At 43.9% G+C, this 24,616-nt stretch overlaps 2 protein-coding genes across 2 annotated transcripts in view; one reads left to right on the top strand and one right to left on the bottom strand.

Moving 5' to 3' along the window:
- Positions 1-21,868, bottom strand: part of MKLN1 (muskelin 1, intracellular mediator containing kelch motifs) — a 386,600-nt gene extending 364,732 nt beyond the window's left edge. Inside the window, exon 1 of the mRNA XM_011939628.1 lies at positions 21,754-21,868. The gene's annotated coding sequence lies outside the window, so the exon portion shown is untranslated. The remainder of the gene's footprint in view (positions 1-21,753) is intronic.
- Positions 21,088-24,517, top strand: LOC105510052 (formin-like protein 18). The gene is made up of 3 exons (XM_011939636.1): positions 21,088-21,132; positions 21,680-22,218; positions 23,154-24,517. The coding sequence occupies exons 1-3, from the start codon at positions 21,088-21,090 to the stop codon at positions 23,218-23,220; spliced, it is 651 nt and encodes a 216-aa protein (XP_011795026.1). The 3' UTR covers positions 23,221-24,517.
- The last annotated feature ends 99 nt before the right edge of the window (positions 24,518-24,616 follow it).

The following is a 24,616-nucleotide window of genomic DNA, read 5'->3' as shown; positions in this document are numbered from 1 at the left end:
ACCTCAGCCTCACGAGTAGCTGGGACTACAGGCACCCGCCACCATGCCCGGCTAATTTTTGTATTTTTAGTAGTGATGGGGTTTCACCATCTTGGCCAGGCTAGTGTCGATTTCCTGACCTTGTGATCCACCTGCCTCAGCCTCCCAAAGTGCTGGGATTACAGGTGTAAGCCACCGCCCCCGGCCTTTGGTTTTTCATTTATTGGCCCAAATCTGCCTCCTTCCAACTATAGCTCTGTTCCCTGGAGACACACGCAGTATGAGAAGACTTTTTTTCCATACGACAGCCCTCCAGCTAACTGAGAATGGTTTCCAGCCACCTCTGGGGCTTTCCCAATCATTTCACCTCTGTGAAATAATCCAGTCGTTATGTATGGATATATGTATGTACGTGTGTGTGTCTTTTGTTACCAGCTGGCTGCTCTCCTCTGCATAACCATACCCTAGTCTGTCAAAGTCCCTTTTAAAATGTGGCACTCAGAATTAATCACAATTCTCTCCATCTGGTATAAGCAGTTAGAAACCAGTAAGCGCATTCTTTCCCTTTTCCAGGACACAGTCCTTCTGTGAATGCCACCTGAGATTGTATGAGTGTTCTGAGAGCCACACTACTGACTGGTGGTGTTTTAGGATCAACTCAAATCTTGAGATCTTTTGCACTTGAAATGTTGATATACTAGGTCTTCTAAATCTAACATTTACACAATTGACTTTTAAAAACCAATTGCAAGATTTTATACTTTTTCCCACTATTATGTATTTTTACATTTGCTTTTCATGAGCCAATAGTAAAAAGTGGAAAGGTTTAAGAGTCAGACAGATCTGGATTCGAATTCTGGCTCTGTTACATAGTCCAGTGACCTCGAATGTCATGTGAGCTCTCTGAGTCTCAACCTGCTTATCAGTGAAAATAGGGCTAATCCTACCTGAACTGTGAAGTGGGCCTGAGTCTGAAACCAGGGCAGTATAATACCTGATGTAAGTTCTCAATAAATGTTGGTTTTCTTGCCTTCCTTTTCTTTAATTCTCTCAACTTTGAATCCTTAGCAGAAGTATGCCTTTTAAATCATTGCTCCAGATTAATGTATCTTTTAATTAAAAAATTTGAGCATAACAGGAGGCAATAACCAAAACAAGATACTTTAGTGTAATAGTTAAGCATGTGGCTTCTGAAACCAGACTTTCTGTGACCTATCTGAGCTCTTCTAATTACTAGCTTTCTGGTGATTACAAGCAAGTTCATAAACCATCCTGAGCCTTGGTTTGCTCATCTGTAAAATGGAGATAACAATACCTGTTTCTCCAGCTGCTGGGGAAGATTAACTGAGATGATGAATGAAAGCGTTTTTGCATAGAACCTTGCACATAAGTACTTGGGAAGTGGTGTTTTTATTACAGCTTAGAAACTTCCAGGTAAACAATGTCCTATTAATCTGCACTTTTTAATTTGAGACACAGTCTTGCTTTATCGCTCAGGCTGGATGCAGTGGCATGATCATAGCTCACTGCATCCTTGAACTCCTGGGCTCAAGTGGTACTCCCTCCTCAGCCTCCTGAGTAGCTGGCAATACAGGTGCACACCACCAGGCTCAGCTAATTTTTTTTTTTTTTTTAAAGTAGAGGTGAGGTCTCACTATATTTCCCAGGCTGGTCTCAAACTCTTGAGCTCAAACGATCCTCCCACCTTGGCTTCCCAAAGTCCTGAGATTACAGGTATGAGCCACCGCGCCCAACCTTTTTTTTTTCTTTTTTTGAGACGGGGTCTCCCTCTGTTGCCCAGGCTGGAGTGCAATGGCATGATTAGAGCTCACTGCAGCTTCAACTTCCTGGACTCAAGCAATCCTCCAACCTCAGCTTCCCAAGTAGCTGGGAGTCTACTTGCATGCCACTATATCCAGCTAATTTTTGTAATTTTTGTAGTGACAGGTCTTACTGTGTTGTCCAGGCTGGTCTTAGGACTCCTGGACTCAAGCAATCCACCTGCCTCAGCCTATCTCAAAGTGCTTGGATTATAGGCATGAGCTACCTCATCCAATCCACATTTGTGTGTGTAATCATTTTATCTACTAATAATACATTAGTAATAAATGTAATAATAAAACATTTCATCTACTAATAATACTGAATAATACTGTTTCATTGACCATTATATTGTTCACCAGTATCCCTTGAAAACCTCTGTCCAATGACAGGTATGACAAATATGTCTGTCATCTTCTTACCTATTAACATTATCTACAGAAAAAACTAAACCAGCTAGAGGATCTTGGGCAAATCACTTGACATTTATGACCTCAGGCTCCACTTCTTTGAAATGGGGGTAATGGTAGTAATATCTACCTTAGAGGTCTGGCATGAGGATTACGTGACTTAAAGCACATGGAAGATGAGGAAATGAGAGTGGTTTGGAAGTACTTAACTTCAGTGGACCCAGATTGGCTCTCGTTGATACCAACTTTCTTTCCCTAACCAAACTAAGCTTATCAGGCTGTAGGTTCTGGAATCCACCATTTTCCCTTTTAAAAATTGGCACAGTTGCCCAACCCGAGGCATAAGGTATTTCTTCTGTCCTCAGTGATTCCTCATAGCATGTCTATAATCATACCTGGAAGTTCCTTTTGTATCCCTAGATACCGTTTATATGGATCAGAAGATTTGAAGCTCATTTAAATTTGAATCTCATCTAAATTTAAATTTTGTCTAATTTAAATGTATCCTTTCATCATTCACCTTGGCTCCCATTTCATCTTAAATGTCTTCTTAATCCAGACTATAAGAATACACATGTCTATCGAAGAGGACTTAGACTATAGAACTCACACCCATAAAATAAAATCAATTATAAATCCACTACCACAATATTGCCACTGTTAATATTTTTCTCCGTTCAGTCTTTCTTTTTTCTGAGAAAATATATTTAAAAATAAATAACCTAGCTGGGCATGGTGGCTCACACCTGTAATCTCAGCACTTTGGGAGTCCGAGGCAGGATGATCCCTTGAGGCTGGGAGTTCGAGACCAATCTGGACAACACAGCAAGACCCTGTCTCTAAAAAAAGTTTAAAAAAATTCACAAGGTATGGTGGCACATTCTTATAGTTCCAGCTAATTCAGAGGCTGAGTCAGGAGGATCACTTAAGCCCAGGAGGTCAAGGCTGCAGTGAGCTATGATCAGGCCACTGTACTCCAGCCTGGGTGACAGAGACAGACCCTGTCTTTAATAAATAATAAATGACCAACCTTTTCTGATGTCATGATATCTTCCATAACCTGCTTTTTATTGGATACATAGATTTCATCATGGGAATACACAAAACTTATGCAATAACTCTTTTTGGACACTTGTTATTTCTAAGTATTCAATATTATAAAGAATGCTACATTAAATATTCTTCTACATTAAATTTTCTTAGTACCTCTAGTTATTTTCTTAGGATGAAGTCTTAAAGATGAAATTGCTGTGTTAAATAAGTGGTTTGTGTATGTTAAGGTTTTTAACACACAGTACCAAATTGCTCTCAGAAGGCTTATACCAATTTATACTCCCAATATGGTATGAGAGTTCTTACTTCCCTGAATCTTTATCCATGTAAGATATCATTTTAAAGTTCTTACAATTTGCTAGGCACAAAGGCATCTGGGTTTTACTTTGATTTGCGTTTTCATTCATTAATAATGAAACAGGACCATTTTCATTTTCATTGACCAGTTGCATTCCTTTTTTTCCTTTTTGCCTTTTGTTATTCTTTACCTGATCTTCTTTTGAGATCTTGTCTTTTTCTTGTATGTGTATGAATTGTATGTATGTTAAAGACACTATCGTTTGTCATATACATAAAGTCCTAGAATCTCTAGCTTGGGCAACAGAGCAAGATCCTGTCTCCACCAAAAAAAAAAAAAAAATAGGTATGGTAGCACATACTTGTGGTCCTAGCTACTCGGGAGGCTGAGGGGGAAGGATCACGTGAGTCCGGGAGTTCGAGATCAGGCTGGGCAACATAGGGAGAACCCATCTCTAAAAAAAATTATTATCTAGACATGGTGGCACACACCTGTTGTCCTAGCTACCTGGAAGGATTGCTTGAGCCCAGGAGTTCAAGGTTACAGTGAGCTATGAATGTGCCACTGCATTCCAGCCTAGGCAACAGAATAAGACCCTATTAAAAAAAAATCTTCTAGAATTTCTTATGTATCTTTTCATTTTGTTTGTGCTACTGTCTTATCTACATAAGCTATAAGTTCTAAGTAATTAAATATATCAATGTTTTTCTTTCTTTCTTCTTCCTTTTTGAGACAAAGTCTTGCTATGTTGCCCAGGCTGGATTCAAACTCCTGGACTCAAGTGATTCTCCTGCTTCAGCCTCTCAAGTACAATGTTTTTCTTTTATAAACCATAAACCCTTGCTTTTTTGCTCATGAAGGCCTTTACCACTCCAAGGTCAAAAAATGCTTACACCACTTGCATCTTTTAAGCACATATCACCCCTATTATATGGGTGACTTTTCACACTGAATTCTTTAATCCATCTGAAATGTATTCCATTCTTCTTGGCCACATGTTTTTCCATTGTTTTTGGAATCAGAAGTGATACTTTGGTCCCTTCTCTTTATGTCCAAGTTGCATATGGACCACTTGGCACATCACAGTTTCTAGGGGCCCTGCTCATATAGGGTTGGAACAACTTCCTCCACAGCCAACTGATCCATCGGTTCTCTAAACTCCTTCTTCAACATGAGTTCCACAGACCTAGTAGAAACAGGCCACAGCTCCAACTCTCCCCTGAATTGATTCTGGTAACGTTTCTGGCTTTTGGCTCCCTTGTTCCCTGGTTACTTATTCGGACCATTCCTGTCCTTTATTAAACAAGCAAACAAAAACAAAAATACTCAGCATCTTGCTTATACCATTTCACAATGTCTTTCCTGATCTGTGATCCCCAACCCACATCGTGTTCTAAATACCTTCCCCGAGGAGGCTTTTTTTTTTTTTTTTTTTTTTGAGATGGAGCCTCGCTCTGTCCCCCAGGCTGGAGTGCAGTGGCCAGATCTCAGCTCACTGCAAGCTCCGCCCCCCGGGTTTACGCCATTCTCCGGCCTCAGCCTCCCGAGTAGCTGGTACTACAGGCGCCCGCCACCTTGCCCGGCTCGTTTTTTGTATTTTTTTAGTAGAGATGAGGTTTCACCGTGTTAGCCAGGATGGTCTCGATCTCCTGACCTCGTGATCCGCCCGTCTCGGCCTCCCAAAGTGCTGGGATTACAGGCTTGAGCCACCGCGCCCGGCCCCGAGGAGGCTTCTATGCGGTTAATCGAAGCCACATAGTTGGACCCTGAAGCCCCAGGGCTTTAAGTCAATCATTTAATCGATTCAGAAAAGGCAGGACACAGTGGTAGACACATATTATGCTCCAGGCACAGTTCAAAATGCCCTGCCCAGGGCAAGCCATTCCCATCTGGCCATATGTTAGACACTGTTCTGAGCATCTTCACAGCAGTTCCTTTATTCCTTCTTGCATCTTGGCCATGCCTGGTCTTTTCAACACCCATCCCCTGTCTCCATTCCATCCTCCTCTGTGACACACATGTTCAGTGACTTGGCTACTGTGGGCCGGCAATGGACTCTCTCTACCCCTTCTCAGAAGGTTTTGATCAGTTTTTCCTTCTTGTCCGGTCTCTAATATTTGCTGCACTCCTGTTCTTCGGTCACACTTGCGCACTCTTCTTTGTGTGCTCCATGAGATAATATGCCTCTGCGTGTGGCCTCCAAACTCCTTTTTGACTCTCTCCCACCTTTTAGTGGTCACTGGCTGCAATGCCACTTCCAAGATCCAAGACCCCTCATCTGCTGAGTGCGATTGATACCAGCAGAACTAAGTGAAAAACGATTCTATATTTCTTCTATTCTTTTTTTTTTTTGAGATGGAGTTTTGCTTTCGTCGCCCAGGCTAGAGTGCAATGGCACGATCTTGGCTCACCACAACCTCTGCCTCCCAGGTCCGAGCGATTCTCCTGCCTCAGCCTCCCGAGTAGCTGGGATTATAGGCACGCACCACCATGCCTGGCTAATTTTGTATTTTTAGTAGAGACGGAGTTTTTCCATGTTTGTCAGGCTGGTCTCAAACTACCAACGTTAGGTGAACCACCCATCTCAGCCTCCTAAAGTGCTGAGATTACAGGCGTGAGCCACCATGCCCGGCCATATTTCTTCTATTCTAAGATCAACATACGGGCTGGGTGCAATGGCTCACGCCTGTAATACCAGCACTTTGGGAGGCCGAGGCAGGAGAATCACCTGAGGTCAGGAGTTCGAGACCAGCCTGGCCAACAGGGTGAAACCCCATCTCTACTAAAAATACAAAATTTAGGTAGGCATGGTGGCACACACCTGTAACCCCAGCTACTCGGAAGGCTGAGGCGGGAGAATTGCTTGAACTCGGGAGGCGGAGGTTGCAGTGAGCCGAGATCGTGCCACTGCACTCCAGCCTAGGCGACAAGAGTAAAACTCCGTCTCAAAAAATAAAAAAATAAAAAAAAATAAACATACGGTAGGATGCACCACCATTTAATTGCTACTTAATTTTGAGAGCCCTCCCAAAAGACACTGCCATGTTAAATGTACCTACATTCTCATTTTAGAAATATTAAAAACATGGCGGGGATATCTGTACCTTAGAATCTAGGACATGCTATAGTTAAATGACTCTGTTTTTCACTTAACTACTCACATATGACATCTGCCCCATTCAATGGTACTATCCTTTCTTCAATATTATTCTTTACTATAAACATAAGCAAAAATAAAAGTTCATAATTCATTGTCTTCAATACTTTTCCCAGACCTCAGCTATCTCTGGTCATTAGCCCTTCTGGCATTATTCTCACGGGTCTCACGGATCTGAGTCCTCCTTTTTGAAGGAAGCCTCATTATATACCCCTTCTCCTGCCTTTTGTACATGTCCTTTAAATGTACGAGCTTAACTGAACACTTCCAGAACAACCACATTGATCTTTTTAATCTTTTTTTTTTCCTGGATTTTTTTATTTTTTGCAGAGACAGAGTCTCACTTTGTTACCTGGGCGGTCTCGAACTGCTGACCTCAAGGAATCTTCCTGCCAGGGCTTCTCAAAGTGTTGGGATTGCAGGTGTGAGCCACAGTGCCTAGCCTGATCTTTTTTAGATGCTTGTCTTTTCTTCATTTAAACCACTGATTTTGTAAAAACGTACACTTCCAATCATATTGTTCCTCTTGCCCTTTATTTCCTAGTTCCTGGCCAGAGGGGGAGTCTTGTGTCCGTATTTTCTCTTAACTTGCTCCTCTTGTTCATGTCAGGTTAACAAGTGCAGAATTGCCTTCTTTGGCTGTTACAAATTCAAAGCTACCCTGGTCACTTATTTTAAGTTGTTTGTCACTTCCACTTTGCCAACACATTTTTCTTAGCTGGTTAGAATTAAGCATTGAATAGTACCTTTTCAGTAAGCAATTAGTTTAAATTTAAGTCATGCCAACTTTATTTGACGATCACTTTTCAGCAGAATGAGACTGTCAGTAGATGTCAGATAAGCCGAAGTTCTCCATTACCCCTATATCATGCCCCTGTGCCAATAATTTTGTCATTTGTATTGGGAAAGCATTACTGATGTTGCCATAACAGGATCACAAGGCACGCTAGGACTAGTTGACTGCATACAGCCAGTGGAGAGAGGGTACAAGCCAAGACCTGGGGAGGGGGATGCTCCCTGGGGCAGGGCTCTGCATACAGAAACCAGCCTGGATTTGGGCAGCTGGCCTGTGCAAAACCTTACATCTCTTAATCACATAAAGTTCAGGAAGCTGTTAATGCCAAGCAGTTTAGCTTTGCCCCAGCAGTGGGTTATCTATAAAGGGGAAGGCACATGTGTCCCATGGTTTGAGGAGAGCACAGCAGGGGTGTAGGCAGCAGCATACCACCCTCTGCAAAAGATGACTGGTCAGAGCTAAGCTAAAGAAGACATCAGGATCATGGTAAAGTAGGCTGGGGTTCAAGACAGGGACCCACATCCAAAGGGAGACTGGGATACAAGGCGGGAGGACCAGAGACTGAGGTGTTGAGGCCTCTTCCAATAAGGTGGAAGCCCATATTGGGCAGAGGGGTGGGGAGGCACAATAGGAGGGAGCTACAGATGTCTGAGGCCCCATGGCTGATCTGGCTGAAAGGAAGCACAATGGTGGGGCCGATACTAACGCTGACTTTCTCCAGTCTGAGCCAGTGTTTAAGTACTGGGGAGGGTGGGGGTTGGACCTATAAGTAAGGCTCCTTGGACAACTCAGCAGCTGGTTGCTAGGGAAGACAAAGGCAAGACAACTGGCCAGGTGCCTTATTCTATGCTCCCATGACAAGGTCACTTCTGCTTTTATTTTCAGCCAAATGTTCTCGGCCAGGTGTTCAGCCCCCAGATTTGCGGGTTTCTATATGTGTCCGTGACTTCTTGACTTGCAAGGTTACTCTGCTTTGCCTTTGGTTGTGTGCTTCTTTTGAATAAGTTACCTACCTTCATATTGCTGTAATGCTACAACAACAGCTACCATTTACTCACTGTCTACCATTTCCCAGGTACTACACCTGATGATTTACATACATTATCTCATTTAATTCTCACAACCTCTTTGAGAGGTAGGTGTTATTATCCCCATTTCAAAAAGAGGAAACTGAAGCCTATATAGTGCATGTAATCACCCCAAGGTCATGCAGCTGGGACGCAAAAGAGCTCAGATTTAAACTCAGTTTTGTCTGACTGCCTATCGTTGCTTTAAAAGACTGAATTTATACATTGATACTGTGATACACCTGAACAATTCTCGTGGAACTTATCAGTCACTAGATCTTTTGTCTGTCAGTCTGCCTACCTATCAATTATTTATCTTCTTTTATCTTCAACTCCATAATACCCAGTACTGTACTATATAAAAAGTAGATTTTTTTTTTTGAGTCAGAGTCTCACTCTGTTGCCCAGCCTGGAGTGCAGTGGCACAATCTCGGCTCACTGCAACCTCTGCCTTCCAGGTTCAAGCAATTCTCGTGCCTTAGCCTCCCAAGTAGCTGGGATTACAGGTGCCTGCCACCATGCCCAGCTAATTTTTGTATTTTTAGTAGAGACGGGGTTTCACCATGATGGCCAGGCTGGTCTTGAATTTCTGACCTCGTGATCCACCTGCCTCAGCACAGGCCACCACACCCAGCTATTTTTATTTGTATTTTGTAGAGACAAGGTCTTGCTGTTTCCCAGGCTGTCACATTTTTAAATGATTGGAAAACGTGAAAAGAATAATGATATTTTATGGCACATAAAAATTATTTGAAATTCAAATTCATTTTATTGGAATGTGGCCAGGTTCACTCATTTAAATTTTGTCTATGGTTGCTTTGCACTACAATGGCAGAATTGAGTAGCTGGGACAGAGACTGTAGGGCAAGGAAGGCCTAAATTATTTGCTTTCTGGCCCTTTATAGAAAAAGTTTGCTGATCTTTGGTATAATTAAGTGATATAGGATGGCATAACATTTTAAGTATTGTTTAAACTACATCTATTATTGTATTTCCTAAAATTTGTAATTCAAGGACACTCTTTTATTATGTAGAAGATCTCCACATTATTAGAACAGAGTCAAACATGTCCTCCTTTGATATTCTGTACAGTGGCCCTGAGAGCAGCAGCACTTTAATGCAGAAACAACAACAGACTAAGAAGTTGGTGGTTTCTCTAAGAGGTTAGACGTCTCTTCCTGCCAGTAGTCACCTTTCTCTCTCAAGGGAAACGGGCTGGGCAGCCTTATGGGTGATTACAGTATATTACAGAACTGTAGTGGCACAGAAATGGATGCCCCAGGTTCCATCAACTCATTCAGGGTGATGTGGTGGGGTCATAGATGAGGAAAAGCAAATTGCTCTTTTCGTCATCACCTAGGACCTAAATAAAGTCAAAAATAACTCAGATTGACCAGACACAGGTGAATATCACTTCTCAAAATGTTTTCTGAAGGCACTTACATGGCCACAACATGGTTCTGTGGGAGCCCCATCAATGTGTTAACTCAAGAGTAAAACACAGGGAGCAGAAAGAACCTCCTTACATTTCCTAAGATCAAGCTGGGTTTGCAGTCAGCCTCAAGGGAATCTGTTTTACTTATTTATTTTTTGAGACCCAAGCACAAATTCTACTGTCTTTCTGCATGTCTGTCTTTCTTGCCATGCATCTTTCTCTCTTTCTTCAACTTAACAAAAGTTTACTGATCATTTATTATGTGTGGGTCACAGGGCAAGCCCCAGGGAAACAAAAAGAAACAATAAAATAGTACTAACTCTCAAGGAGCTTAACGCTTATGTGAGAAACAAATTAAAATAATCTTCCTTGACCTTTTGGCAGTGTTTAACAAAGAGTTGATCCTCCTTAACAGATTCTTCTCTTGGTTTCTTTGGCCCCGTAGTCTCCTGGTTTCTGATTTTCAGTCTCCATTGCCAGCTCTTTCTTTTCTTTTCAGTCTTAAATGATCAAGGTTTAGACCTGGATCCACTTTTTTTTTTAAGTCTTTCTATCTACCCTCCCGAGGCAATTTTCTTTCAGATTTATAAATCCAGTTCCAGCAGCTCTTACGAACCTCACAGCCATATCTACAAGTCTTCAGGGGACATCTGCATTTAGAACTTTTGATCTTCCCCTGTGTGATAGTCCATTCTTGCATTGCTATAAAGACATATCTGAGACTGGGTAATTTTTAAAGAAAAGGAATTTCTTCGGTTCTTGGTTCTGTAGGCTGTACAAACATAGTGCCGCATCTGCTTATAGTGAGAGTCTGAGGAAGCTGATACGGTTTGGCTCTGTGTCCCCACCCAAATCTCATGTTGAATTGTAATTCCCCATGCTGGGGGAGGGACCTGGTAGGAGGTGACTGGATCATGGAGGCAGATTTCCCCCTTGCTATTCTTGTGACAGTGAGTGAGTTCTTGTGAGATCTGTTGTTTGAAAGTGTGTAGCACTTCCCCTTCACTCTTTCTTTTCTGTGCCAGCCATGTGAAGATGTGTTTGCTTCCCCTTTGCCTTCCTCCATTACTGTAAGTTTCCTGAGATCCCTCCAGCTATGCTTTCTGTACAGCTACACAGAACCATGAGCCTATTAAAGCTATTTTCTTTATAAATTACCCAGTCCCACATATGTCTTTATAACAGTGCAAGAATGGACTAATGTAGAAAATTGATATCAGAATTGGGGTAATGCTATAAAGATATATGAAAATGTGGAAACAACTTTGGAACTGGGTAATGGGCAAGAGGTTGGAACACTTTGGAGGGTTTAGAAGAAGACAGAAAGATGAGGGAAAGTTTGGAACTTCCTACAGACTTGTTGAATGGTTGCGACCAAAATGCTGATAGAGATAAGGACAGTGAAGTCAGGGTTGAGGTGGTCTCAGATGGAGATGAGGAACTTATTGGGAACTGGAGTAAAGTTCACTCTTGCTATGCTTTAGGAAAGAGGCTGGTGGCATTATGCCCCTGCTCTCAAGATCTGTGAAACCAAACTTCAGAGACATGATGTAGGGTATTTGGCCAAAAAAATTTCTAAGCAGCAAAGCATTCAAGAGGTAGCCTGGCTGCTTCTAAAAGCCTATACTTATTTGCATAAACAAAAAAATGACTTGAAGCTAGAACTTATATTTAAAAAGGAAGCAGAGCATAAAAGTTTGGAAAATTTACAGCCTGACCATGCAGTAGAAAAGAAAACCCCATTTTCTGGGGAGGAATTTAAGGCTGCAGAAATTTGCATAAATAAAGAAGAGCCAAATGTTAATAGCCAAGACAAGGGGAAAGCATCCCAGTCACTCCAGCTCCCGCTGTGGCTAAAAGGGGCCAAGGTGCAGCTCAGGCTGTTGCTTCAGAGAGTGCAAGCCCCAAGTTTTGGTGGCTTCCATGTGGTATTGGGCCTGTAGGTGCACAGAAGGCAAGAATTGAGGTTTGGGAGTCTCTGCCTAGATTTCAGAGGATGTATGGAAATGTCTAGATGTCCAGGCAGAAGTCTACTGTAGAAATATAGCCCCCATTGAGAACCTCTACTAGGGTAGTGTGGAGGGGAAATATGGAGTTGGAGCTCCCACACAAAGTCCCCACTAGGGTACTGACTAATGGAGCTGTAGGAAAAGGGCCACTGTCCTCCAGATCCCAGAATGGTAGATCCACTGACAGCTCACACTGTGTCCCTGGAAAAGCCACAGCCATTCAACACCAGTCCAAGAAATCAGCTGCAGGGTGTATGCTGTAGAGCCACAGTGGTGGAGCTGCCCAAGGCCTTGGGAGCCCACCCCTTGCATCAGTGTGGCCTAGATGTGAGACATGGAGTCAAAGGAGATTTTTTTGGAGCTTTAAGATTTAATGACTGCCCTCTGGCAGCCATTTTGGACTTGTATGGGGCCTTTAGCCCCTTTGTTTTGGCCAATTTCTCCCTTTTGGAATGGCTGTATTTACCCAATGCTTATGCCCCCATTGTATCTTGGAAGTAACTAACTTGTTTTTGATTCTACAGGCTCATAGGCAGAAGAAACTTACATTGTCTCAGATGAGACATTGGACTTGGACTTTTGAGTTAATGCTGGAATGAGTTAAGACTTTGAGGGACTGTTGGGAAGCATGATTGTGTTTTGAAATGTGGGAAGGACATGAGATTTGAGATGGGCCAGGATGGAATGATATGGTTTGGCTCTGTGTCCTCACCCAAAACTCATGTTAAATTGTAATTCCCAATGTTGGGGGAGAGACCTGGTGGGAGGTGAATGGATCATGGGGAAAGATGCCCCCTTGCTCTTCTCGTAATAGTGAGTGAGTTATCAAGAGATCTCTTTGTTTAAAAGTACGTAGCACTTCCCACTTCACTCTCTTTCTTCTGTGCCAGCCATGTGAAGATGTGTTTGCTTCCCCTTCGCCTTCCACCATGATTGTAAGTTTCCTGAGACCTCCCCAGTGATGCTTCCTGTACAGCCCACAGAACCATGGGCCAATTAAACCTATTTTCTCATTAGCCAGTCTCAGGTATGTCTTTCTTTTCTTTTTTTCTTTCTTTTTTTTCTTTTTGAGACAGAGTTTTGCTCTTGTTGCCCAGGCTGGAGTGCAAAGACACAATCTTGGCTCACTGCAACCTCCACCTCCCAGGTTCAAGCGATTCTGTCGCCTCAGCCTCCTGAGTAGCTGGCATTACAGGTGCCCACCACTGCACCTAGCTAATTTTGTATTTTTAGTAGAGACAGGGTTTCACCATGTTGGCCAGGCTGGTCTCGAACTCCTGACCTCAGGTGCTCGGCTCACTGCAGCCTCCACCTCCTGGGTTCAAGCAGTTTTCCTGCCTCAGCCTCCTGAGTAGCTGGCATTACAGGTGCCCACCACTGCACCTAGCTAATTTTGTATTTTTAGTAGAGACAGGGTTTCACCATGTTGGCCAGGCTGGTCTCGAACTCCTGACCTCAGGTGATCCACCCGCTTCAGCCTCCCAAAGTGTTGGGACTACAGGCGTGAGTCACTGCACCCAGCCCTCAGGTATGTCTATAGTAGTAAGAGAATGAACTGCTACAGGAGCTTTCAATCATGGCAGAAGGGAAGGGGAGCCAGCAAGTCACATGGTGTGAGCAGGAGCAAGAGGGGAAAGGCAGAGGTCCCAGACTCTTTGAAACAACCAGGTCTCTCATGAACTAATTGAGCGAGAACTCTTTCATCATCAATAGGCTGGCACTAAGCCCTTCATGAGGGATCTGCCCCTATGATCCAATACCTCCCACCAGGCCCCACCTCCAATATTGGGGATTACACTTCAACATGAGATTTAAATGGGATAAATATCCAAACTGTATCACCCTGCAATTCTGTTTCTGTCCTAGGATTCTCCATCTTAGTCATGCTCTTGCACCTCTGTTCATGTACCTGATCTTGGGAGAAAAGTCAACTATGACAGTGTCTCCCTCTTTAAAATAACTCTTGACTCTCATCATTTCTCTCCCTGTGTGTTTCACTGCCTTAATCTGGGCAACCACGATCTCTCACAGGAACCATTAATGTACCTTCCAACTGTTCTCTCCACATCTGCTCATTCTCTTCTCTATTTTATCTCCCCACAAATTATGTTTTTTAGACCAAAAAATGTAAACTGTCTTTTAAAAAGAAATGCAATGCTAGCAAAATACACATTGTTCTTCATCGTATTTTTTTAACTTAGTAATGTATCATGAAGATCTTTTCACACAAGTATGCCTAGAATTGTCTCACACTTTTAACAGCTGCCTTTCACTAGTTTTTTATTTTTTTCTTTTCTTTCTTTTTTTTTTTTCTTTGTTTGTTTTCTAAGACAGAGTCTTGCTCTGTCACCCAGGCTGGAATGTAGTGGCGCAATCTCGGCTCACTGCAATCTCTGCCTCCTGGGTTCAAGTGAAATCTCCTGCCTCAGCCTCCCGAGTAGCTGGGATTACAGGTATGAACCAACACGCCCAGCTAATTTTTTGCGTTTTAGTAGAGATGACGTTTCACCATGTTGGCCAGGATGGTCTCAATCTCCTGACCTCGTGATCCGCCCACCTTGGCCTCCCAAAGTGCTGGGATTACAGGCGTGAGCCACTGTGCCCAGCCTCTTTCACTTGTTTAATTCTATTATAATTTATTTAACTACTTCTCTATTGATGGCTGTTTTCAGTCTTTAACTACTACTATAAATCATGCTTCAGTGTAGGTCCTAGAAGAGCCATCCTTCAATATCCGTGTGAGTATATCTATTGGATAAATATATAAAAGTAGAATTGCCAGGGTAAAGGCTTTGTACATTTAAAAGTTTGATAAATGTTGCCAGATTGCCCTCCATAGAAGTGATACTACCTTTCACTCCCATTGGCAGTATAAGAAAGTGCCTGCTTCCCAGCCTGGCCAGTCAAGTATATTATTAAAGTTTTTTATTTTTGTCAACTTGACAGTAAAAAATAGATGTCACTGCAGTTGTGATGTGCATGCCTTTTATTATTACACATTTTCAGATACATTTGTATTTCTTTGACTACAATCTATTTGTCATACCCTTTGCCCAATTTTCCAGAGTTTTAAAGGTTTTTTTTTTTTATGAATTTGTAGGAGTACTCTGATTTCTTCTTAAATAGTTTAATTTCCAGGTTCTATCAGATATCCTGGTATCTTTTCAAAGTAATGATTTAGTCAATTTTTTAATTCTAATAATAAGTAATCATCAAGGGCTAACTCCATTACAAGGGAGTCCATATGTGGAATGCATGAATTGATTTGCAGAAGTCTTGAATTCCTGAAAATAATTTCACAAGACTGCCTTATGCCTATACCTATTCCATTTCATTTCATTTTCGTAACAGCCTTGTGAGGCATATAGTATTGTTAACCACAAAGTGAGGCTCAGAGAATGTAAACATCCAGGATCACACAGCTAGTAACTCTTCCACTTCCAGAATCTTAAAAACCTAGTAATCATTGCCACTAGCCATTCCAGTTGCACTAAGACTCTGATTCTTGATGCCTCCAATTTCTAATAAATGGTTGTTTTTCTCCTTTTCCTACTACAAACATCCAATGAATATGTATGTGTGTGTGTGTGTATATATATATATATATTTTTTTTTGACTTATTTATTTTTGAGACAGAGTCTCGCTCTGTCGCCCAGGCTGGAGTGCAGTGGCGAGATCTCAGCTCACTGCAAGCTCCGCCTCCCAGGTTCACGCCATTCTCCTGCCTCAGCCTCCTGAGTAGCTGGGACTACAGGCACCCGCCACCATGCCCGGCTAATTTTTTTTATTTTTAGTGGAGACGGGGTTTCATCATGTTAGCCAGGTTGGTCTCGATCTCCTGAGCTTGTGATCTGCCCGCCTCGGCCTCCCAAAGTGCTGGGATTACAGGCATGAGCCACCACGCCTGGCCCTGATGAATATTTTTTAAGTCCCTGACATGCCAGTAATCTTCATAAGGTTTGCATTTTAGAGGAGTTCTCAACCATACATGATAAAAACAAATAGTAATAAAGTTCCATTACTACAATAAAAAGAATACATAGGATAGTTGGAAACGTGGAGAGAGAAGGACACTTCAGATGGAGTGATCAGGGAGGGCTTCTTTGAGGAGGTGACATATAAGCAAAGATCAGAATGTCCAAAAAAATTTCCAGGAAAAGGAAGTATATGGGGTAAATTGTATAATACAAGAGCAAGTTCAACACATTTGAGGAAGATAAATAAGGCTGGTGTCACTGCAGTGGTGGAGAGTGGTGGGAGATGAGGTTGAAGAGGTGGTCAGCGATGCTGTACAGGGCTCCATTGGCCCTGTATGGAGGAGGAGTCTGGACTTTTTCACAAGTGCCATCAGTAGACATGGAGGGATTCTAAGATGAGAAATCACATGATCTGATTTATGTCGTAACACTTATGATTTATGAAACTCTAACTGTGCTGTGGAGAATGAGGACAAGAGCAGAAGCAGGAAAACCATTTAGAAAGCTATTACAAGAGCACAGAAGAGGGATGATGGTGGTTTGTATTAGAGTGGTAGCGGTGGAGATTGAAAGAGACATTTTGGAAATGTTTTGGAGGTAAAGTTGACTTGAATTCTGAGGATTGTGAAAACGGAGGAAAAGAGAAGAATCAAGAATATCTACATGCTTTTTGTGTTGAGTAATTGGTGGATGGTAATGCCATTTAATTTGAAGGCTGAGAGAATAAAGAATTCTACTAGGGTAGTATTTCCTTCTTTCCTTGCGCAGCCTTAAGCTTGCAGACCATGGATTGCACCACTCTCTTTCCAATACTTTTATTTTATTTTCTTTCCCTACTTGCCCTTTAGTCCTTCTTACATAAAAGAACTTCATCTGTCTGCATCCTCTACTGTCATCCTGTCTTCAACTCACTGCAGTTTGGCTACTAACCCCATTTTACTAATAAACTCCTTCTTGCCAAACACATCAATGACCTCCTTATTACTAAATCCAAAAACTTTTCAGTCCTCTTTTTCTTTTCTTTTCTTTTCTTTTCTTTTCTTTTCTTGAGACAGAGTCTTGCTCTGTTGCCCAGGCTGGAGTGCATTTGTGTAATTTCAGCTCACCACAGCCTCTGCCTCCTGGGTTCAAGAGATTTTTGTGTCTCAGCCTCCTGAATGGCTGGGACTATAGGTGTGTGCCACTATGCCCGGCTAATTTTAGTAGAGACAGGGTTTTGCCATATTGGCCAGGCTGGTCTCAAACTCCTAACCTCAGGTGATTCACTCACCTCGGCCTCCCAAAGAGCTGGGATTACAGGTGTGAGCCTCCGCAGCTGGCCACAATCCTCTTTTTCTTGATCTCTCACTGGCATTTAATACTGCTGCTATTTCCTTCCCTGGCTTCTCTGAAACTACTTGTTCCTGGTCCTCCTACCTCTTGGGATATTTTTCCCCTGTATTTTTTCTTTCCTCACTTTTTAAATTCAGTGTTTTCATTGGGTTCCAAAGTAGATCCTCTTCTTTCCTTTCTCTATGCCTTCTCTTGGATATTTCGTCTACTTCCATGAACTATTCCTTATTCTGATGACTCCAGCATAGATCTCTCTCCTGAGTTCTAGACTTCCCTGTTCAATTATGTAGTAGACAGCTTCACTTTGATATTCTATGGACACTTCAAATCAACATGTTGAAAACTAAACTAATTACCTTTACTCCACAACCTGCTTTCCCTCCTGAGGTCCCCATCTTGGACCTCAGGATATATCTGCAGGATATAATGGCAGCAGATTTATGGCTTATGAAAATGGAAGGATACCACTGATGGAGGATACCATCAATAATCAAATTCTGTTGGTTCTATGTCCTTAATATATCTTGAACCCTTTCAATCCTTCCTTTCTCCATTTCCATTCTTGTTACCTTAGTTTAGACATCTATCATTATTTCATTTTTATAATGTGATATGGTTTGGCTGTGTGTCCCATGTCAAACTGTAATCCCCACGTGCTGAGGGAGGGACCTGGTGGGAGGTGACTGGATCGTGGGGGAAGTCCCCCCCCATGCTATTCTCATGATAGTGAGGGAGTGCTCATGAGATCTGATGGTTTTAAAGGTGGCAGTTCCCCCTGCAAGCTCTCTCTCTCCTGCCGCCTTGTGAAGAAGGTGCCTGCTTCCCTTTCGCCTTCCACCATGATTGTAAGTTTCCCCCGGCCGGAGCATGGAGGCATGATCTCTGCTCATTGCAACCTCCACTTCTCCGGTTCAAGTGATCCTCCTGAGGAGCTGGGACTACAGGTGTGTGCCACCAGGCCTGGCTATTTTTTTGTGTGTGCTTGTGTTTTTGTAGAGACAGGGTTTCACCACGTTGCCCAGGCTGGTCTCCAACTATTGAGCTCAAGCAATCTGCCCACCTCAACCTCCCACACTGCTGGAATGACAGTAGTGTGCCACTGCACCCAGCTGAGAGATCTTTCTAAAATGAACATTTGGTCAGTTCACTATGCCCCTTAAAATTCATCAATGGTTCTCCAACAGCCTTAGAATAAGTTCAGATTTTTTAGGATGACATACTCGACCATGCTAATCTTTCTGGATTTCTCCTTTAGGACTTCTGCCACGGATTTATACAATGTATTTATTTAGAACCTACTTGCCAGGCTCTGTTCTTCACCCTCAACTCTCTGGGCACAGCTTTTTCCCTAAGGTCTTTACACATAGTACTTTCTTTGCTTGGAATATCTTTCTCTGTAACCCGCCCACTTGTCTGGCTTACTTCTACTTATCCTTCAGAACTCATCTCAAGATTCACGTTGTGTGGTTAAAGACCCTATGCGTGGTCAGGGTTAGGCACCCTTATAAGCTCCCCTGTTGATATCACCTCACTGTTGCCTCATCAACTGCATATTCATCTTTGTTCTCGTGATACTATAATGTCCTTTGGAGCGGAAACTGTGTCGTATTCATCTTTGTATTCTCAGCACCCAGCACAATACCTGACACAGCGCAAGCACTCAATAATGAATAAAGTGGCAGAGTTGGGTTTCAAAGTCAGGTCTTTTCTCTCTGGCACAAATCTCACATTTCTTCATGCTACTTCTCAATACTGTGAATCTGAAAAATTCTAAGAGCTGAGCAAGGTCTATTTTTGCCTAGCACTAATTAAAACACAGGCAAATAGATTATTATTAGTTCCGTGAGGATTCAGTTTATATTTCTGTATACCCCTTCCTCCATCATTCCACCACTTGGATCATCAGAGTACTTAGGATTACCTATATCTAAAATGACTGAAAGGCTAGGCATGGTTGAGTGTACCTGTAGCCCCAGTTACTCAGGAGGCTGAGGCGGGAGGCTTGCTTGAGCCCAGGAGTTGGAGGCCAGCCTGGGTAACACAGTGAGATGTTGTTGTAATAAATAAATAAGTAGACTGAAAGAACTTTCCCTACACTTGTATATCCTTTTGTAACTCTTATCCTGCTGCTTCCATAATACCACTGAGGCAGGGAGAGAGTAAGCACATGGGGAGTAAGGTAAATTTTATTTTTCTGTCAACAGACACTAAAAATGGATACATCAATAGAAAATCATTTCCCATCATTTCCCTCAAGGTTCCTATGGATAGATACTAAAGGTTCAGTGCTAAAATTTAACATTGCAAAATCCAGCTAAAATTGAAATTTTTATGTAGTGAGTTCAATCTCATCACAGAAGTTTGTAAATGGGAGGAGCCTTAGAAATCCTTTAGTCCAGCACTTTCATTTAAGCTTCCACAAAGAAACTGACATAAGACCTATGATGGCTCACTCAAGGTCATCCAGGCTATTGATGCCATTATACATCTTTTTCAAAGGGCTTTATTTTCCATCTAAACAAGTTATCTACATCAGAATCCACCTATTTACATAGGGCTTATCTTCCTGATATTGCCTTTGCAATATCCTTGTTATAAAGAGGAAGGAACTGAAAACAAAACAAAACAAGGTTGTCTTGTCCAGGGACGTAGGGGAATTGGTAAAAGAGACAATTAGTACACAAAGTGATGGGGTTTCCTATTTGTAGTACAGCCTTGTAATCACACTATGTTCTCTGAATGCCACAATGCTAACCCAAGCTTACTTGTCCTTCCTGGGCCTGGATTCCATTCAATTCTATGCCTTATTTAGTCTAAATGATTTCCCCAGCTTCAATGTATATTTATTTATTTATTAATTTATGCGTTTCATTTTAGAAGTATACTTAAATCTACTCTTTACTCGAGTGTGTCTTAGTTCTAGTGCTGAGGAATGAAGATTTTGGGTAAAAGAAATCGAGATGATTTTTTTTTCTAGGCTTTACATTTCAAGGATGGTTTCTCAAATAGCAACTGGCAGTCTACTCCTGAAATGATGACGTTTTCCACGGGAATTAGAATTTAATTGGAATAATTTGTTTTCAACGGGAAGCAAAGATTTCTTTCCAAGAGGATCAGTTTGATAATGTTTTACCAGCTAGTGCTACGAGACCAAATATAAACCAGTTCTGAGAAACAGGAAGTGAACTGACTGGTCTAGTCTGAGTGTCCCTGGCAGTGACGCAAATACAGAAATCAAATTAGGAAAACAAGATATGTGGGTGTGAGGCAATCGATAATCCAGGATGCTACAACATAAGCAAGAACGCCTTTAACCCGATGCCATTCATTTTAATAACACCCTGAGCAGTTTGATTTCCATGGAACACGCTGGTGATTAGAGAGCAGCAGGAGCTTGGGTTCCCTAGCAACAGCATGTGCTTTTGAGACAGTCATTAGCCTTTCAGTTAATCCCATCAACCCCTTACCTCTAAATGTATGACTGACATTAAAAAAAAATGATGTTTTAGAAAGTGCTTTGAAATTTCCAGGAGTGCAATGGAAGGGAATAATCACAATTAAAAAGTTGTCTGGAGAACTACAGTCCAATGAAGGCAGTAATGTTCCTACATGCCCAGCCTGTCCGTATACTTCCCTGCTCTCAGTCGTAGGTTCTGAATTCCCGTGGCAAAGGGCAAGGGAGGTGAAATTGTTTAGAGTTTCAGGCAGTCTTCTCACCCAACGTGAGTAGTATTGCAATGTCTCTCGGAATCATGGCTCTGAAGATGAGGAGAGGAGCGGGGTGGGCAGTTTGTGTGGTGAGGAGTCTGGCCGCAGGTAGGCTGGGAGGGAATGTCACACATAGTTTTCTTTCTCCTTTAAGCCGAATGAGGTACTCTGGTCAAAGGAACTTGGGGAAGGAGGATGGTGAGGGGAATGAAGTTCTTCTTCCTATTGATTATTTTATTGCACCAGAGGCTGTTTGTCCAAGGCCACTGGCCAAGAGCATTATTTTCGTGGCTAAAGTGAGGTTGGGCAGGTTTCCCATCCCTTTCGCTAGTTTTAAACAAGACAACCCAGAAAGCGCAGCAAGGCTCTGGGAATACGCTGTGGGTTGGCTTTTCCTACTCAGCTGCACCTTAAAGCGCCAGGCCATTGAGCTTGATACTTCTCAAACCCTGAATCATTGCCTCCAGCTCTGCCCTGGGTTCAGGATGCACCACTCCACCCTCTGTGTAGCTTGGGTCAACTTCGGGGCGTCACTCGAATAGTAATTATTGCTGCGTTTGGCTGGACATCCTTATTACGGCCTGGGTCCCTCTCAGCTGGACACCGGGCTCCTTAGTTTGGCTGGGATGACTCCAGTACTTCCCGCCGCCCCACCTTTACCCCCCTGCGCGCTCCCTTCCCAAGGCGACCACCTGCACCGCCCCACTTACCATCTGCCCCGCGGGGAGGGCCCCCCCCCGGGCTAGCGGAGCCCTCCCTGCTCCCGGGCGGCTTTGGAGGAGCTCGGTGTTTGCCTCCAGCCCTTCGCTACCGGAGGATCAGGTTCCTCCCCTCCTCCCCCTCCAGCTCCGGCCGCCGCCGCCGCCTCCTTCTTGCATGACACAGCAGAACCGCAGCTGCTGCAGCAATTCCAAGCCATCCGCCCAGGAAGCGCCGCAACCGGGACTCGGGAGGGGTGGAGGGGGCGAGGCAGGGGCCACGGCCCCGGGGGATCCTCGGCCCCACTGTGCACCACACACCCCTTTCCCAGCCCAGGGGCACGCGAACAAAATGAGGCTCAAGCTGACCAGGCCGAGCTGGAGGAACGCTGGGGCTTGGCAGCAGAAGGGATGGGACCAGAGAGAAGGGTGTGGAGGAGACCCCAGTGAGGGCCAGGACATTTCAGGTAAAGAGAGGTAAGAAGAGGCCCAGACGTCAAGGGCCAGACTGTGAAGGTGATTAGAGGTCAAAGAGAGGTAAGGAGGTAGAGTTGCAGAGAAGAGAGGCCGAGCTGGGAAGGGCGTGGGGTTGGGGGCAGCTGCAGGGGAGGATGGGGGGTACAGTCTTTGGGGAGGCCTGAGCTGAGGGCCCAGGCAGAAAAGGGGCTGAGTTGGGAGGCAAGGGCTGTAGGAGGAAAGGGATGAAAGAATTAGGCATGAGATAGGAAGGTAAAACTTGGGAGAGATATTATAGAATTAGAAGGGTTGAAATGGAGCTCATTCATCATGGCTGATGAGGTAAACTGATGAGGTGGAGAGAGAGAGAGTTAAGGCAAGGCCAAAAGGAAAGATCTTCCATCCCACTCTTCAGTTTCTTGCGAAGTTTTTTCTTGATTCCGCCAATCCAAACAGTTTCCCTTATAAAATGGAAACGCATGAACTAAAAAACCCAGAAATAGCTATCTGGCTTAGATTTACAGGATAAAATCTCCGTGTCTGTAAAAACTTTAAGGCAGAAATTTGGGATTTATGGTACAAACCCTTAAAGGGACTGTGTGAGTCAGTAATACCCACAGCACTCAACATTGTGAGTTTCCACACATCCCTGGACTTGAGTAAGTCTTTCCAAGTGTTTGTTAATGCTAGAAATGATGACAAAATTAGTGGCTCAAAAATATTAAAGTGCACATGCTTTTTGCTTTCTCTATGTATACACAGATACATATATGTATACTTTCTAGCGACTAGCAAGTATGGTATGGCTAGGGATAAGTACGTTTTTCTGATTATTTTGTTTCCCATCAAACACCCCACGCATTTTACAGCAGACCGCCTTCTTGTCACCGTTTGAAAGAATGTGGTCAGAAAAGTAATGCAAAAACTGCCACTTTGGTTTTGTCTGTACCTTCCAGGTCATATCTCCGTACCTCACTTCCTGACACAAACAAGTTTTCACTGTTGTCAGCAACAAAGCCCTAATATAGCTGCGGAAGAGAAAAACTGCATTGCATTTTGCCTCCTGCAAGCATCATCAACAGTTACTGGAGGAATGTAATTCCAGAAAGCTTGAAAGCCGTGGTGATGGTAATTATGTATCAAATGCCTGGTTCTATTTCTGTTATTATTGTTTTGTCATTTCTGTTCTCCCAGCGATCTGACTGAACTTGCAGAGGGACAAATCCGGTTTTTCTTTTTGACTTTTGTCAAACTGAATCAGGCCTGATAGAAAACTCATTGCTCTCCGAGGAAACAAAGTAGGAGCCACGAAATGTCATTTTAACAGAGCGTGGGTTTGGTGACTGTAGGAAAGGATTTGAGGACGCTCCTTCTGTTCGGCTTCCTATGTCATGAGCACAGACTCCACGCACGCACAGACACCACGGCTCCCGGATGCTATGGCTCCCCGATCTGGGCTCATGCAGCGCCAGAAGCCCCTCCGGGATGCTGCGAGGGGCTCCCGGTGGGTGGAGGTACGGACGCCGCTGCGGCCGCCGCCGCCGCCGCCAGTCCTGCTGCTGTTGTTGCTGCTGCAGTCACGTGGGAGCCCCTTTAAGTTTCCATAGAGAGGCCTCTCTGGTGTCACATGATGGACATGATATAATGAAACAACATTGTGGAGAGGAAAGCATTAGGGGAGCCCACGGCTACAAAAACAAGTGAGTGAGAAGAGGTGGGAGGAAGAGAAACTACGCCACCTCCCCTGCAGCCGAGCGCACGCAGCAGCCTGGCGTGACAAGTGGGCGACGCCGGGGGCAGGGAGCCGGGGTCCTTGGCCTTGGCCGGGGACCCCACCGCCCACCGCGCGGAGAACAACTTTTAGCCGGCAGCCCAGGCCAGCGCGGCACCTGTCTCCTGAGTCTCCACCGCTCCTCCCCATCCATCCCAGGGAAATTCTCAAGAATACGCTCTACAAATCTACGTGCGCATCGTTTTCCCCTCTCGTCGCGCCCGGGAGGAAGGAACGAGGCAAGGAGCTAAGCAGCGTGCGTTCAGCCCTGGGGTAAGTTCGTAGGGTGGCGAAGCCGGTCCCGCAGGACTTTGGGATGGGAATTTTGCTCTCCTTTGCGATCTCAGGGCGTGAAGAAGGCGTCCCCTCCGCTCCTGGCGGGGCTGATCGGCTGGCTAGTCAATTTCCCTTTAGCACGCCCCATGCGCCCACCCTCGCTGGGCCCGGGGCCCCCTCGCCGCCCCCCGGAAGGGGTCTGCGGTTCCTGGCCAGGACCTTCGGAAGACGAGCGGGGGAAGGTAGGGCTGTCGCGGGAACCCGGCTTGTGGGAGCGATTTCGCCATGTTTGTGTTGCTAAGAGCACTTTTTCCCCTTTGCTGTGGCTTGATGCCACATGGCTCCTCTGGAGCTGCCGCCGGGCTGAGAGAG

The sequence above is a fragment of the Colobus angolensis genome, unplaced genomic scaffold (assembly GCF_000951035.1).
Source record: "Colobus angolensis palliatus isolate OR3802 unplaced genomic scaffold, Cang.pa_1.0 Scaffold182, whole genome shotgun sequence".
Classification (NCBI taxonomy): domain Eukaryota; kingdom Metazoa; phylum Chordata; class Mammalia; order Primates; family Cercopithecidae; genus Colobus; species Colobus angolensis.
Note: the sequence above shows the minus strand (reverse complement) of the source record. Positions and strands in the feature narration are given on the sequence as shown.